General features: G+C 36.6%; 1 protein-coding gene across 1 annotated transcript; it reads right to left on the minus strand.

Annotated features, from left to right (window-relative positions):
- Nucleotides 1-608: 608 nt before the first annotated feature.
- LOC135202324 (protein qua-1-like) lies at nt 609-15,625 on the minus strand. The gene is made up of 6 exons (XM_064231670.1): nt 15,407-15,625; nt 6,974-7,091; nt 4,602-5,162; nt 3,147-3,278; nt 2,496-2,627; nt 609-2,234 (listed from the first exon to the last, which is right to left on the minus strand). The coding sequence occupies exons 1-6, from the start codon at nt 15,476-15,478 to the stop codon at nt 2,047-2,049; spliced, it is 1,203 nt and encodes a 400-aa protein (XP_064087740.1). The 5' UTR covers nt 15,479-15,625; the 3' UTR covers nt 609-2,046.
- Nucleotides 15,626-17,935: the final 2,310 nt, after the last annotated feature.

Genomic DNA, 17,935 nt, shown 5'->3' on the forward strand with positions numbered 1-17,935 from the left:
ATATATATATATATATATCACTTGACACGTTGTTTACCCCTTTTAGTTAATATTTTCTAGATTTATTTACGTTTCAATTCCTGTACATCAAGGCCAATATAATCAACATTCTGTTCAGGTGTCCTTCTGTTTTGGAGTGTGGTTATTATTGTGAAAACAACAGACGCCAGATGTTGAACTACAAACATACAAACGAACAGACGCAACAGGACAGATGCAACAGGTGTCCCCGGGAGCAAACAAGTGTTCATTGCCAACGCGGGCATCAATGGTGGGCACTATAGATTGAAGTCACGGGGCATATCGAATATTATAGCCTTCGTGTCGAATAAAAATAAATCAGTACACATCGGAATGGTTTAGGTTTTGAAACGACCTTCTGAATTTTAAATTTTCATTTTAGGGGGGAAAAGGGGGGGGGGGCGTTGGAGGTTGTGGGGTGAGTGATGTGGTCATGGGGTGGGGGAGCGAGGGTAGGGGGGAATTGAATTTGGTTCCGGAGAGAGCATTAGGTGGTAGGGAAGTCGCTCATTTAAAGAAGAATATATATATATATATATATATATATATATATATATATATATATATATATATATATATATATATATATATATTGATTTTTCTTAGTCTAGCATTATTCTGCTGCAATAAATATTTCCGGTAACTCTTTCAATGTACGGAAATAACTACTGCATTGCTTTCTGCTCAGGATTCAGACTTAACCTACTTATCATTTCTCATTTTCTCTTCTCATAAGCGGTACTGTAAATTCACATATTCTCATAAATACTATACCATGAGATTTACGCAATAGAATGGTTTCCTATCAACACTAGTCTCTTAACGCCTCAGAATTAGTCTTACTAATTTCTGAATGAATAAATTGCCCAGGCAGCTGACCTGTCAACTACTTATCAGGACCGGCGATTAAATAAAACGTGCGCTAAACTAATTAATCGATCATTTCACTTTGAACGGAAGCTATTAAAATGAAACGCACCAAACAAATAGGACGACGTCACAATCACTGACGTGCGGAAGGTCACTTGGTGTGCAAATAGATCATTTAAGTTTCAGTGAGAGGAGATTTTTTCCTTTTTTTGTAAAATATTATTCGATTAAGACCAGGTTGGGGAGGGGAGACTTATAGGAAAAAAATTACAAAACGAAACCAGCAGGGATGGTTATGATATAGAAAAAAAACAAAAAAAAATGCAAATTAGAATAAAAAATAGGGCTTAACAAGATCATCTTTGAAACAATACTGATTCGAGAGCTATGCCACAGCATTCTCGTCCTAGGGTAACAAGCAAAGGCGTTATCTCAGCTCCAATGCAAACCGCTATTCACACACAAACCAAAAACATAAAAAAAATAACACGGGCAAAACCAAAGCTATTCACACTTAAAGATTCAAACGGCGGAAATCGAAAAGCAATATCATCGGAGAGGTTTCACAAAAGCGCCTTTTTTTTTTGTCTGGTGTAGCCAAATCGGTTGCAAAACTGGGGCCGATCGTGAAAGCCTTCAGCATTACCATCAGCAAAAAAAAAAAAGAAAAAAAAATTCGCTACCTGATTCAATGTTTGGCGGCTTGATCCTAATAATAAAAAAAAATAATGCCAGACATTATATAGCTTTTGGTAACCTCGTTTCTGCCGATATCGTCATTTCGAGACAAGCCATTTCTGGTGGACACTCAAAACACACAAAACAAGTGAGACTAAACAAAAAAATTTGTAGAAGCAGTAAATCGCTTCACTCCTGCAAGTAATCCAGGTTTCTTAAAAGCTGATGCTTTTAAAAACATACGATCAAATGTAGACTGAGTGTCTCAAGTCAACAACAGTCAACTCCAAATAACGACAAATCCCGGTTCTGCCTGCACGAGGCGCGCTGACATTAGGCCTAATTGGATTACGGTTAAGATGCGCGTAAAACAGACCTAGTCTATATTTCATAATATCACTCAACGAGCATCATCAATATGAGTCTTCAATTTTATCCCTAACAGCTTTGATCTGAATTCTTTTTTTCTCAGAGAATCTATTCTACTAATGTCTGACAACTTCGTAAAGGACCTGAAATCGTCCCGTAGGAGTACATACCCAGGCAGCACTGACAGAACTTTCCACAAAGGCTGGAATCGACCTGGCCTGCGCAAGTGGCCCCTTTGAGCACGCACGAACCCCCAGCTGCGCTGCACTGGTTGTTCTTGTCTTTGCAGGACCTCGCTGTTGAAATGACGCCAGAGTTCATCTACGTTATTATCACTGTAACTTTCGTATTTGTAGTTATATTCAATAGAAATTTGCACTTCCTGAATGAATCACTTCATTATTTCAAATTTTAAACAAGGAAAGAGTCAGTGATCAAAAGCCAGAGTCACTCATGCGAAGAGCATCGATACCGCACAGCTTACTGACTTCATGGCGCAAGAGCAAAGTCTAAATTACGCAATGGAAGAAGAGAAGAAGAGAGGAAGATGGACTTACGTGCACAGCAAACGCAGGCCGAGGAGGACCCCTTGCAGGCCCTCTTCAGCTTCTGACCATCACAGCTATCCCATTTAAACTGGCACGTTCCGTTCTTCTTCTTGCATTTGTTTTTGGGTCTGCACAGTTGGTCTGTGGGTTACAAAATGTCATGGTGAGAACTACGAAAGTTTTTGTTGGTGCGATTGAATTCTGAAGGGGAGAGCAATACTGTGAATGAACCCTCAGTATCCTGACAGGTGTTTCAAGTCAGTGACGTGTATGAGGGTCTAAGCCTCTAAGGGGAGGGAAATGGGGAAAGGGAAGGAAGGTTAGTTCCTGTGAAGTGTTCCTCGCTTATGGGTATGGGCAATGAGGAAAAATAATCAAAGCTCTTCACTGTCTAGTGGCAGGTTGAAGAGACGTTACTCAAATGTCAAGAGTCCTACCTGAATTGGGAGAGACAATATTCTGTGTCCTTACCGAAGAACGGAGCCACAACAGGAAAATCTCTCTGCTGAAGAATGGGGACACAATTCCTAACTCTTTTCCTGAACAACTAAGACACTCTACTTAATCCTTTTCACCAAGAATGGAAACACAGTGCCCAATCCTTCTTTTCCTACGTAGATACTACATCTCCCTCCTGAAAAACTGAGAAACAATACTCACTCTTCTTGACGCAGCAGGAGCATGATCCAAGGCAGAAGTTGTTGCCAGTGTAACTCGTTCCTCTGCAGGTTGATGACGCACTCTGACATTTTCCCTTTAGCTGCTTACACTGCTTCTTCACGCGACAACTTGCTAAAAGGGAGATGAAGAAAGCTGTGATTTTCTAGGGGAAACAGAACTGAAATTTGGAAAAAGTGGTTCATTAAATAAAAAGATCAATATATGGGCGAACCTTCTGTCACTGATGTATGACTTAAGGACACGTGCAAACACGTAATGTAATATATATATATATCTATATATATATATATATATATATATATATATATATATATTTATATATATATATATATAATAAAAGCATCAAGAACAAGTATTTTGATAACTAAAGCTGACTATTTTTGTTTGTTTGTTTGTATGGTGTTTTTACGTTGCTTGGAACCAATGGTTATTCAGCAACAGGACCAACGATTTTACGTGAATCCAAACCACGTCGAGAGTGAATTTCTGTCACCAGAAATACACATATCTCACTCCTCAGTGGAATGCCCGAGAATCGAACTCGCGGCCACCGAGATGGCACGCCAACACCATACCGACCACGCAAATGAGGCGTTTAAACCTGACTATTAAACTTATGCTCTCTCGAATTCTATGAGAAAATGAGAAAATAAATGAAGAATCTGCCCTTATTCATGTGGGTTTGTAGCAGAAGTGGGATGGCCGAGCTCCCTTACTTATTTCTCCTGCAGATTCAAGGCTTTCAGTGTAAAAGCCATCAGACAATAAAGAAACTGAGCAGCAGCAGTTAAGACGTTTTTACAGCTATTCAGGATATGTCTATATATATATATATATATATATATATATATATATATATATATATATGTCTACTTCAGAATCCTCTGATTACACAACACACTTCTTGAAGATGAACCTGATAAAACCGAGCATTGCTGTCTTTACTCTCAACCAGTTAGTAATTGGTCTTTGGGTCAACGCGCAATCATCAGTGTTAGGCCTTCATTATTGGTGTTGACGAAATTACTCAACAAGAAACAATGGTTGTAACTAGTTGTAAAGTTCCCTTGTGCGTAGCAGTTACCTACAGAAGCTTTTATAAAAGATAACAGAAAAAAGAAATCTTCTCTGAAAAACCTGTATCAGAGTAGTGATCTGTATTAACCTATTTTCGAATTAGGCCTATGGGGCATTCAACATTGGCCTTTGTGCAAGATTGATTTGCTTTAATCTATTTTAGAAATAAGCCTACATGATGTTCTACACTGTCTTTGAGCAAGAATAATTTGTATTAACCTACTTTAGAAACAGTCATGTAGGATATTCTACATAGGTCTTTCAGAAAGTGTTATCGATATAGTCTATTTTAGAAAAGTTTATACGATGCTTCACATCCAGCTCTAGAAAAACAGGAAAAATGAATTGGGTTCTTACCTTGTCTGTTTGAGCCACCTTTATTTCCAGCTCGTTTGGGTGGTTTGTTATCAGAACTTTCCCCAGCTTCCTCTCCTCCTTCCCCACCTTTATCATTACTGCCTTCCTCACTGACTTCTTGCTTGGGGTTCTTTCCGTTTTTGTTAAGTCTCTTTCCTCCTCTAGGTCTGTCACCTCTACCGCCCTGATCATTTTGATTCGGTTTCCTTCCATTTTTGGGCCTTTCGGGACTCTGGTTGGGTTTCCTTCCATTTCTGGGTTTCCCATCTCTGGGTCTTTCCGGACTCTGGTTGGGTCGCCTTCCATTTTTGGGTTTCCCATCTCTGGGTTTTTCGGGACTCTGGTTGGGTTTCCTTCCATTTCTCGGCCTGTCTCCTCCGTTTCCATTGCCCTGTCCGTCAGCCTTTCTACCCCCATTTCTGTCTCCCTTTTTTGGTCCTTTTCCTTCTCCTCTACTTGGCGGTCTGGCATTCCCTGACCTTTGTCCGTCTGGTTTCCTCTTCTTGTCGTTTATTTCCTCCTTGTTACCGTGCTCTCCGCCCCCGGCTTGGTTGCGATCCCCTGTTTCCAAGAAGAGTTACTTGTCAGTGCTTCAGAGATATGCTTAAAAAACTTAATTTGCGGCTGTTTACGTGACTGGCGTTGACGAATAACTTGAGATAACTGAAGACAGGTCTTAGTGATTCTTTCTTTTAACCGGTCATAAAGCATACATGATTTAGTGAAACAGACAACGTCTGCATTTACTGGATTGAATTCCAACTTACTCTGGGCACGAGCTAAAATCTACTGACAAATAGAGCGTTGTTTCACCAACGAAAATTAAAACAAATACGCTATATTCTATTAGAAATAATTGCTCTGTACTGTTTAAAATGCACATTATTTATTTTTTTACATTTACATTCTAATAAATAAATCATAAACATCCCATCCTAGAAATCATGTATCTTGAAATCAGACCTTTTTAGGCTTTTCCTTAGACCTTTCCTGTCCACCCCAACAAGAACAAGTAGTTTGTAGGCTTACTCCCCGAGTAAGTGAAAATAAAAGGTGTTTAAAAATAACTAACCATTTTCATCGTTTAAGTAATTTAGACAAATTAATTCGAAATATATTGAAAGATATATTGCGAGTGTTTTCTAGAAATAATGGACTATATTGGTCAACTTAAATTCATCCGTAAGGTACAACAGAATAAATTGGTGGAATTGCAAAAAGAATTGTATGCTTGTTCATGAAGAAATTAGTAAATGTTGCAAACGCCATATCACAGATGTAATACCGGAGAAAACGAAAAATAGTTTACGATTCTATTTCAAATCAAATCCGTTTTAAGCTTGATAATCAATGGACCAATGGTGCTAAAAATTTACATAATAATACTCATTTTAATATTAATGAACGTAATCTTGTGAATTAAGAAAGCTTGATTGGTAGAATGCATTAATTATTAACAATTAGAGAGATTTTCTTTTAAATATCATCAACGTTAGCATCCACAACAATTGGATCTATATGTTAATACGGGTTTAATATGTATTCGAAAAACGATCGTATATCAAATACATAACCTATTGTTCATCATCTTCCTATAAAGTATTATTCAGTCCAATTCCTTTCTCTACCAAAAAAATAAATAAATAAAATAAAAAATAAAAAAATAAATAAAAAAAACAATAGAAATTCCATCCTTTAGCAAAAATGGGCAGAAAATTCAATAAAGGCTCACGCGTTCCTATAACCCGTTCTAGTTCCTAGTCCCATAAAGTATTACTCATTTCTTTTTCCCTTTCTTAAAAAGAAAAAAAAAAAAAAATTACCCTTCCCTACTAAAAGAGGGCAGAAATTTCAATAAAAGTTCACGGACTCCTATAACCCGTTCTCCTTCCCATCCTATAAAGTATTACTCAAATCATTCCTTTCTCTATGAAAAAAAAAAAAAAAAAAAAAAACACCTTCCTTACTAAAAAGGACAGAAATTTCACTATGTGATCAAAGCCGTTTCCGTTTCGATCAACTCTTCCTTCCTATTTCCATGATGTATTACTGAGTCCATTTCCTTTTTCTGAAAAAAAAACACTCTTCCCTTCCGTACCAACAAAGAAGAAGAAGAAGAAAAAAGACAGAAATTTCACTAACGGATCGCGAGTTCCTATAACCAGTTCTCCTTCCTATCCTTACAAAGTATTATTCACCCATTTCCTTTCCCTATTCCCCCCCCCCCAAAAAAAAAAAATCTCACGACAGGATCACAAGTCCAAGTTCCTATAACCTGTTCTTCTTCATTTCCATAAAGTATTATCTAGTCCATTTCTCTTCTCTTAAAAAAAAAACGCCAGAAATTTCACCAAAAAATGAGGAACTCTTACCTTTTGCAAGGCAACACCGGTCACTTCCGGAGCAATCCAGCTTCCGGACCCCACCTGGACAGGTGGTCTGGTCGCCTCTCTCGACAGATTTGCATTCCCCGCCTCGCTCGGCGCAGCCCTGTTGGTAGAAGTTGCGAAACAGATGTGGTGACAGAAAATAGAATATAGGATCTAGGCCAAAGGCCAAGTGCCGGAACGTACGAGGCCATTCAGCGCTGAAACGGAAATTGACGGCAAGAAAATTTGACAGGTGCTACACCTATCAAAATAACTCGAATATATAAATTTTGATTTGATTCACATAGAATTTTGGCATTATGCCAAGTACTGGGGCAACTAAGGCCATTCAGCGCTGAAACGGAAATTGACAGCAAGAGAATCTGATAGGTGTAAAAGGAGGTAAACCTCGCAGTTGCACCATGAAACAATTATTAGAAGAGGGCGGAAAGTCATCTGGAAGAAAGAGAATACGAACGGAGGTACAGTTAAAGGAATAAAAGATGTTGCAGCTAGGGGCCGAAGGGATGCTGCAAAGACCCTTAAGTAATGCCTACAGGACACCACGTGAGGTGTACTGACGGTACTAACCCTCTACTGGGGAGATGTGGCGATGAAACGATTTTCCTTGCTGATTAACTTCTACAAATTCATCTTCGATATTTGTGTGGATATCTATAACTAGCTTTATGGATATGTATCTATCTCTTGATGTGTATGTACGTATGTATATATGTACATATCGAACTACAAATGTCCTTTAATATCTAATTCGCTCTACCTCGGAATTAATATATTTTCATATATGCTTAACCGAGGGGGAATTTATTAAGCGATAATAGAATTGGCCATCGACAGGCGCGAACCAGCGACCTCCCAATTCCAGGACTGGCAGTGAAGCCTTAAACCACCCCGACACAGCAAGGTAGAGCGAATTAGATATTAAAGGACATTTGTAGTTCGATATATGTATGTATATGTGTGTGTGTCCCAGTGACTGTGGCTTCTTCATAAACTCCCATAGATAGGGAAAACAGCTTTACATTGAAAATGCCTCTTTATATTCTTGGCTACACGTGTGGCAGAAAAGTAGTTTAAAGACTACGAGTATCGGTAGTTAAATGATGAACGTAGTTTATTTTGAAACTATAAAAGTAGTTCATCCTGAAACTGAGTGTAATAATGTAGCGAACGAATGCAGGATAACAAGAGAGAAGAATCCCAAAACAGGCGAAGATAAAAAGGCAGTTAGAACCATGAAACAGGTGTTGAAAAAGAGAGGGGATTATTTATGAGAGCAAAAGTTTGAAGGCATAAAATGAACACTTAGCCAGCGTTTCCTATGTTAGTTAAGAGAGTCAATAGTCAAGCTTTTGTTATTCTACTCCAAGTACAGCATACAGTTAAGAAGAGTAGTGAAAATAGGTAAATATGTAGAGATACAACTAGTGTTGGAAAGTTTGTTTGTTTGTACGGTATTTTTACGTGGCATGGAACCAGTGGTTATTCAGCAACGGGACCAACGACTTTACGTGACTTCCGAGCCACGTCGAGAGTGAACTTCTATCACCAGAAATACACTTCTCTCACTCGTCAATGGAATGCCGTAGAATCAAACTCGCGGCCACCAAGGTGGTACGCCAACTCCATACCGATCACGCCAGTGTTGCAAAGGGTGAGATAGAAGGAGATAAGACGAATATATGGTAAAAATGCTAGCCTAAATAAGACACATCAAGGTGGATTAATGGTGGCGCGGTCTTGTCACGAGAATAGGAGAGGAGGGTGATGGCGAAAAGGGAAACTAATTTGGATGTTTAGAGACCAAAGAGAAACGGGAAACCGAGAAAGAACTGGTTAATTGTAATGATAAAATAAGCCTTAATGACCAGGAAGCCCGAGGAAGTAGGAAAGAGAAGATATGATCTATACACACCTGGTCCGGAGACCAGATGTTTATCCAGACACGTGACTGCCCACAATGCCTGCTACATGAAATGGAAACCGTGCGAGAATTTGAGAATGATGGTATATATATATATATATAATGCGGGGTATATATATATATATATATATATATATATATATATATATATATATATATATATATATATATATATATACTATATATGTGTGTGTGTGTGTGTATTTATAACACATATACTATTCATACCTATATCTTTGTATACATACTATATATATATATATATAAGATATATATGATATATATATATATATATATATATATATATATATATATATATATATATATATATATATATATATATATATATATATATATATATATCATATATATATATATATATATATATATATATATATATATATATATATGATATATTATATATGATATTTATATGTATATAGAATATTACATATATAAATATGTATGTATTATATATATATAATATATATATATATATATATATATATCTATATATATATAAACATACACATACATATATACAATATATACATGTGTGCACAAATACACAATCAGCCGTTAGTATATCATGCATTCTTTGCTCACAAAGACTACATCAATACTCAAATAACGGATATAGCGATCTCTACGTGTTTCCACTGAACAAAACATGGCGCCCGGCTCAGGTGTAAGTACAGAGGTCACCGAAAATGGGCCCAGGTAGATAATTGTTGTCCTCCAGAACAGGTGTGCGAGGCCCGGGTTCGGAGAATTGTTTACTGCTCTATTTTAACAGGATTTCCTGAACGTATTCGACAGATGTTTTCACAAGGTGAATAATGTCATAGTTCGGATATCGAGGTTTGTGAGTTTAACTACTATTACTAGTACTTTCAGAGTATATATATGATAATACTATTTCCTTATTTTCTTCTCTTGTACATTTCAGTGGAAAGTGTTCCCATAAATAATCATAGGAACACTAGGCACGATCCTAAGATCCCTGATAAGGAATCTGGAAAAACTAGAGGCTGAAGTAGCTCCAGTGTGCTTCTAGAAACGGCGCACATAGCAAGAAAAGTGTTGGACTCCTAAGGAGGCAGGATGCAACCCGGAACCCCACATTATAAATACAACCCATCGAATCGGAGGACTTTGAGAGACAAAAAAAATATAATAATAAGTATTATTTATATATATTTTGCGGACTTATATTTACTTACTCATATTAATTTGAATATTGTGGTGTTTTTTTCACATAATGATATTGCAATAACAGCCGTAATATATACTATACTACTACTACTACTACTACTACTACTACTACTACTACTACTACTACTAATAATAATAATAATAATAATAATAATAATAATAATAATAGTTTTCTGGAAGAACACCCTAATCAATACAAGTTTTATTGAAAATAATGGCTATTTCAGCCGCGTTTATTTTGTAAAGAAGTTTATCTATTACTCTTATTACTGACTTTTCTTCTGTACTCAAATTGGCTATTAAAACGCCATATGGGTGATTCATGTCAAAAACGTGGTATTTGTTCAATTAAATTTATTATATAAAATGCAGTACGAATTGGATCTTAAACTTAATAGACAGATGATACTAAATGACTCACTCTGGATTCCTATTGCTTAGAGAGAGAGAGAGAGAGAGAGAGAGAGAGAGAGGAATCCCACATTTCGCGTTTTAATACCTGAGTACAGAAGAAAAGTCAGTAATAAGAAGAGTAGAGAAACTTCTATACAAAATAAACGAGGCTGAAATAGCCATTATTTTCAATAAAACAAATAACAATAATAATTATATTTTTGTCGTTGTTTTATTAACACAACATCAGTATTGAAATAATAAACAATAAATATGGTTATGCCGCCATTGATAATTCTTGTAACAGCATATTACTATTAGCGTAATAAAAGTGATAATTATAATAATAAAAATTAAGTAGGAAATTAACCCTTTTATTTTTCATATATTGCGAATAATTTAGATATTTTGAAAGCGACTCAAAAGCAATTTGTTAATTAAGGTCCATAGCTTTGGAGCAGCTTTTCATCCGTCTTCAGTGGGTCTAAATGTGTCATTTTTCTTTTAACATATTTGTATTTAGAGTAAGTTGGTTATAAGCCAGGCCGAGCTCTTGAACCCATAGCAGCCCGTAACTATATCTCAGTTTCCAGTGACTTTTTAATCCTCAGTCGCGGTAGATTTATGGTTGATTCCTGTTGAACTTTGGATACAATGCAGTGGTGTTCCTATCCCTAGGGGAGAGGGTGTGGGCTGTGGAGGGTTAGGGGGTTGGGAAATAGGTAGGGGGGGGGGGGCAGTAGAGCGGGAGGTAGTGCGTCAATCTGGGTGACTAACATGACACTTGTGTCCTTTTAACTTCGTTCTGTAAATTCGCCTCCCACTTTACCTTCCTCTTGTCGAAGGAGATCCCAAGGAGTCCACCATCGTGAAAAAACCAGTGGTATCCTTGATCCCCGGCAATGACCGCAATGAATCCTACGTGGGTGAAACGGGGAGGAATCTACAAACGAAATTACTCCAGCACGAGAGACGTCATTGATAACGAAGCCAAATAGAACAGAATAGAATAGAATATACAATTTAGGCCCGAAGGCCAAGCGCTGGGACCTATGAGATCATTCAACGCTGAAAGGAAACCAGAGGACAAAAGGTTACAAAGGCGTAACAGCAGATAAACCTCGCAGTTGCGCTAATAAACAATTGCTAGTATGTGGAGAGTAAGATCGGAGAAAGAATATATATGAATGGAGGTACAGTAAAAGGGATGGAGCAGAGACGTATAAACAAGACGAGTCAACAAAAGGACCCTTCGTTGACAGGATCCTCACAATGAAAGGAAAGAAATCCTACGATAAGGAAGAAGGTCAACAGAGAAAGTAGATTATAAAGACTACACAAGACAGCAAGAAGGATAGTACAGGAGTTCTGTTACTTCCCCAAAAATCCGCCCCACCACAACCCCTCCTCCTTCCCCAGTGGATGGGAATTCACCCACATGACATCCAAAGGCCATCAGAGATTAATAAGTAGATTCTCAAATCCGAAAAATAGTTGAGGGCTACTTCAGGAGCGAGAGCCCGCGCTGGCATAAAGCCAACTTAATTTGAAACCTCACATGCTAAATAGAATGTTGCATATATAGACTTCTGAAGATGGAACAGTGATTCCTGAAAGCTAAGTGCTTTGATAAACAAGTTTTTGTATCACATTTAGTTTGTTCAGTTAGTCCTGAAATTAGATTGAATTTGACGGCAAGCAATACACTCGAAGAATAAAGAGAATAATGACAACTGACGTCGTTGTGATGCGGTAATAATATGATATAATCGACAATACACCATATTACCATCAACATTACAGATACTTCGATTTATGGCACCATTACATATACAATTAACATTAATGATAATGAGGATGAGGCTTTTCAATAACTGAAATCCAGGCAGCAATCAAATCAGGCTTCAGTCTTCAATAAAATGGGAGGAAAAAATACGAACTAAATGTTTTCGATATTTATATCCATAAACACACACACACACACACACACACACACACACACACATATATATCTATACTATATATATATATATATATATATATATATATTATAAATTAAGTTTAATACACACAACACATATATACATATATATATATATATATATATATATATATATATATATATATATATATATATATTACCATATATATATATATATATGATATATATATATATATTAATATATATATAATATAGATGAATATATATATATAGAGTACTATCTCTATATCTATCTTATATATACTTCTATATAGATATATATACATATATATATCTATATATATGTATTATGTATTAACTATATATATATATATATATATATATATTATAGGGTCTGATAATTATGTATATATAACATATATATATACATATATATCATATAAAAAAATAAATATATATATATATGTAATATATATATATATATATAATAGATTTATATTATTATAATATTATATTATATATATTAGGTATATATAATAAATATATATATAAATATACATATATATATATATATATATAATATATATATATATATTGATATATAGAATATATATATGTGTGTGTGTGTGTGTGTGTGTGTGTGTGTGTGTGTGTGTGTGTGTGTGTAATGTATCATATTTATCTAAATGAAGACTGAAATACGTAACGTTAATTTAAAAACACTACTCACAGACATGTTAAGAAATAACAAGTGGAATATAAAAAGAATATAAAAGAGCAAATTAACTACGAGTCACAAAACAGAAACGCTACTATAAATGATAATAGCTTTCTCGATCAAATCTCTCTTGAATCTCTTAACTATGTCGACCAATCAGACCAAGTAGGTGAAGATTCTGGTACATGCGCAGTTTACATCATCTTAATCCCAAAGAATCCCAATGATTCACAATGGGGGAATTTGATCAAATGGATTTTTTTCCATGACTTATGTAGCCTATAAGGAAAGATCGCACTAAGTGGCTTTTCAAAAAGATTTTTTTTCTTTTATGAAAACGTTTCGACAAATGGATTATAAATTTTAATATTTCCTTCAGCACCGATTCGTAGTGAAGCGTTATACCACATGAATTCACCCAAAGAATTTCGCAAAACAAAGCACCATTAAATGGATTTACAATAAATCAAAACAATGAGCTGATTAATCCAAATACTTACATTGTTATTTATTTACCTATTTCTTAATTTATCTGTTTTTCCCAATAACTGATTTCTCTCTGTATTTCGCATTACCTCCTGTTACTTTATTTTCGAATGAATACCGTATTCTTCGGAAACTTTAATTCTAAGTCAAGGCCCCTTTGGTGGGCTTGTTCCATACGAATAGGGTCAGTCTTCTGAATAATAATAATAATAATAATAATAATAATAATAATACCAATAATAATAATAATAATAACAATAATATGATAAAAGCCATAAACACATGGGCAGTGCCAGTAATCAGATACAGCGCAGGAATAGTGGAATGGACTAAGGCAGAACTCCGCAGCATAGATCAGAAAACCAGGAAACATATGACAATACACAAAGCACTACACCCAAGAGCAAATACGGACAGACTATACATAACACGAAAGGAAGGAGGGAGAGGACTACCAAGTATAGAGGACTGCATCAACATCGAGAACAGAGCACTGGCGCAATATCTGAAAACCAGTGAAGACGAGTGGCTAAAGAGTGCAAGGGAAGAAGGACTAATAAAAGTAGATGAAGACCCAGAAATATACAGAGACAGGAGAAAGACAGACAGAACAGAGGAATGGCACAACAAACCAATGCACGGACAATACATGAGACAGACTAAAGAACTAGCCAGCGATGACACGTGGCGATGGCTACAGAGGGGAGTGCTAAAGAAGGAAACTGAAGGAATGATAACAGCGGCACAAGATCAGGCCCTAAAAACCAGATATGTTCAAAGAACGATAGACGGAAATAACATCTCTCCCATATGTAGGAAGTGCAATACGAAAAATGAAACCATAAACTACATAGCTAGCGAATGTCCGGCACTTGCACAGAACCAGTACAAAAAGAGGCATGATTCAGTGGCAAAAGCCCTCCACTGGAGTCTGTGCAAGAAACATCAGCTACCTTGCAGTAATAAGTGGTACGAACACCAACCTGAAGGAGTGATAGAAAACGATCAGGCAAAGATCCTCTGGGACTATGGTATCAGAACAGATAGGGTAATACGTGCAAATAGACCAGACGTGACGTTGATTGACAAAATCAAGAAGAAAGTATCACTCATTGATGTCGCAATACCATGGGACACCAGAGTTGAAGAGAAAGAGAGAGAAAAAATGGATAAGTATCAAGATCTGAATATAGAAATAAGAAGGATATGGGATATGCCAGTGGAAATCGTACCCATAATCATAGGAGCTCTAGGCACGATCCCAAGATTCCTGAAAAGGAATCTAGAAAAACTAGACGCTGAAGTAGCTCCAGGACTCATGCAGAAGAGTGTGATCCTAGAAACGGCGCACATAGTAAGAAAAGTGATGGACTCCTAAGGAGGCAGGATGCAACCCGGAACCCCATACTATAAATACCACCCAGTCGAATTGGAGGACTGTCATAGAGCAAAAAAAAAAAATAATAATAATAAAAAAATAATAATAATAAAAATGGAGAAACAAATCCCTTATCAGATTGATAAGGGGAACCGAACAGAATCCCGAAAGCTATCCTTGCTGTTTTTATATTTAAATATATGTACATTTACATAACTGTGGATTTGTTTCTCCATTTGAAGACTCGTGCTACTATGAGGATTTTTAAATAATAATAATAATAATAATAATAATAATAATAATAATAATAATAATAATAATAATAATAATAATAATGAGCATAGAGAAGTCTAGCGTACCTTGCGTTGATTTGCAGCGGCAACAGCGACGACGGTCAGGCAGAGAACAGTTGCAGCTACTGCAATCTTCATCTTGCCGCTCTTTTGCACAACAACGGAAGGGAGCGATGCGTATTCTACTAGAGACCCACAACAACGACGTTACCTCCCGCTCTGTCTGCTTGAATGGAGGGAGGTTCGCGTCTCTCGTCCTGCCTCCGTCTCGAACTGATATAAAATCTATCTGGCGTCGTATCTTATTGCGTCAGGGATGATGGCCTTTCTGAACACCTGCAGAATAAAACAGGTGTCCGTAACAAAGGGTGGTGATCACTTATTTGACCTTTGCCTGTCGACTGTAAATCGAGACTTTTTGTTTCGTTTCCAATATCTGGTCCTGGTTTGGCTCCACAAAAGCATACGTGCGTGATGTACCTACACCTGAAAATGGATCAACCAGGAAATAGTTATCATTTTAATTAATACGATCGGCCACTCACGAACAATGGCTACTGCAGATGTTGCACAGGTGGACATCAAATATCAAAAGGCACTGCTCTCATTATCTAATTAGAGCACGTAGATTCACTCGTTCTATTTTCCCGAAACAATAGAACAGCGGACGGCAACGCCATGAAACCAGTCCAGACCAACGTGAAAAGAATTCCGTCGTACTTTGAGAGAAGGCGGTAGATAAGATCGACGCCCAGATTTGTTTTTTGTTTTTCAAAACACAAAAATGCTAATTGTTTTGTTTGTTTGTATGGTGCTTTCATGTTGCATGGAACCAGTGGTTATTCGGCAACGGGACCAACAGCTTTACGTGAATTCCGAACCACGTCGAGAGTGAACTTCCATCACCTTCCATCACCAGAAATACACATCTCTCGCTCCTCAATGGAATGGCCAAGACTCGAACCCGCGACCACCGAGGTAGGACGCCAACACCATACCACTGAGGCGCACACAAAACAAATACTGTGCAATAATTTTCCGAGGTAAGGATTCCGCGGCTTGCACAAGCATAAAATAATATTTGATCCAAAAAGAAATATAATTTTCAAAGGGACGTATTACCCGTATTCTTTTTATTACGACTAAGCTCGTCGGAATAAGCTACGTAGTACCAATGTGGTCGGGAAAAAATGTCTAAACGCTACAAACAAAAGTAGCTAAGAACCTCATCAACATCAATATGTTTTTAAGTAACTGACAGCTAGAAGTTTAATTGACATCAGTATATCATTTTATTTAGATGAGTCAATACTTTGTACGTAATTTCCTTTTCTAGGCAAGACAAATATATTATGAAATAAATAAGATTAGACATTGCAAAAAAAGAAAAAAAAGAAAAAAGAAAAAAAATTTGTCACGTTTTAAAACAGTGGAGTGGATGAATACTTACCTTTATTGGGGGAATTAGGAGACAAGCTGACTAGAAAGAAATAGCCGCAAATAGGCTGTAAAACCACTTTTTATTTATTTATTTATCTATTTTTTAAACTGAACTCGGGGCAGTGCAGTGCAGCTATTGAAGGAGGGGCTAAGTGGATTCACAAACAATGAATCTGAAAACAGACAAGTGTGATTGTTAGCACAACGGCAGAAATATCTTGAAATCTTAGCACGGGATTTTATTTCAAAGCCTCAAAGAATATGACGACTGGACTCTACTGCGGTGAAACGTGGCACACATGTCAGCAACTTATCGCTTACATATCACCAAAAGTTGTATACCAGTCGAAGACTTACCGGTAGTCCTAAGCGGTACTTTTTACGATGGTGGATGATGTCTGCCATATTAAATATGTACGTACAGTATATATCTTGACTGCTGAAATCCTTGTATAACTGAACAAACGCACGCACGCACATAAACAGTTGCGCATTGTATTAGTACACTCGTTCGAGTGAATGAGTACTGTATGTTTTTGTTTTTCTGTAAACTTTAATGTAGAATTATTATTATTATTATTATTATTATTATTATTATTATTATTATTATTATTTTTTTTTTTTTTGCGCTATCACAGTCCTCCAATTCGACTGGGGGGTATTTATAGGTTGGGGTCCGTGGTTGCATCCTGCCTCCTTAGGAGTCCATCACTTTTCTTACTATGTGTGCCGTTTCTAGGATCACACTCTTCTGCATGAGCCCTGGAGCTACTTCAGCGTCTAGTTTTTCTAGATTCCTTTTCAGGGATCTTGGGATCGTGCCTAGTGCTCCTATGATTATGGGTACGATTTCCACTGGCATATCCCATATTCTTCTTATTTCTATTTTCAGATCTTGATACTTATCCCATTTTTCCCCCTCTCTTTTTCTCTCACCTCTGTGTCACATGGTATTGCGACATCAATGAGTGATACTTTCTTCTTGACTTTGTCAATCAACGTCACGTCTGGTCTGTTTGCACGTATCACCCTATCCGTTCTCATACCATAGTCCCAGAGGATCTTTGCCTGATCGTTTTCTATCACTCCCTCAGGTTGGTGTTATTATTATTATTATTTATTATTATTATTAATTATTATATTATATTATTGATT

This window comes from Macrobrachium nipponense, chromosome 30 (assembly GCF_015104395.2).
Source record: "Macrobrachium nipponense isolate FS-2020 chromosome 30, ASM1510439v2, whole genome shotgun sequence".
Classification (NCBI taxonomy): Eukaryota; Metazoa; Arthropoda; class Malacostraca; order Decapoda; family Palaemonidae; genus Macrobrachium; species Macrobrachium nipponense.

Bases quoted from the DNA above. Each gene is read 5' to 3' on its own strand.
- LOC135202324 (XM_064231670.1), bottom strand. From the start codon at position 15,478: ATGAAGATTGCAGTAGCTGCAACTGTTCTCTGCCTGACCGTCGTCGCT. The intron at 7,092-15,406 runs GTACGCTAGACT...TTCTACCAACAG, and splicing joins CCGCTGCAAATCAACGCAAG to GGCTGCGCCGAGCGAGGCGG. The intron at 2,628-3,146 runs GTGAGTATTGTT...TGTAACCCACAG, and splicing joins CTCCTGCTGCGTCAAGAAGA to ACCAACTGTGCAGACCCAAA.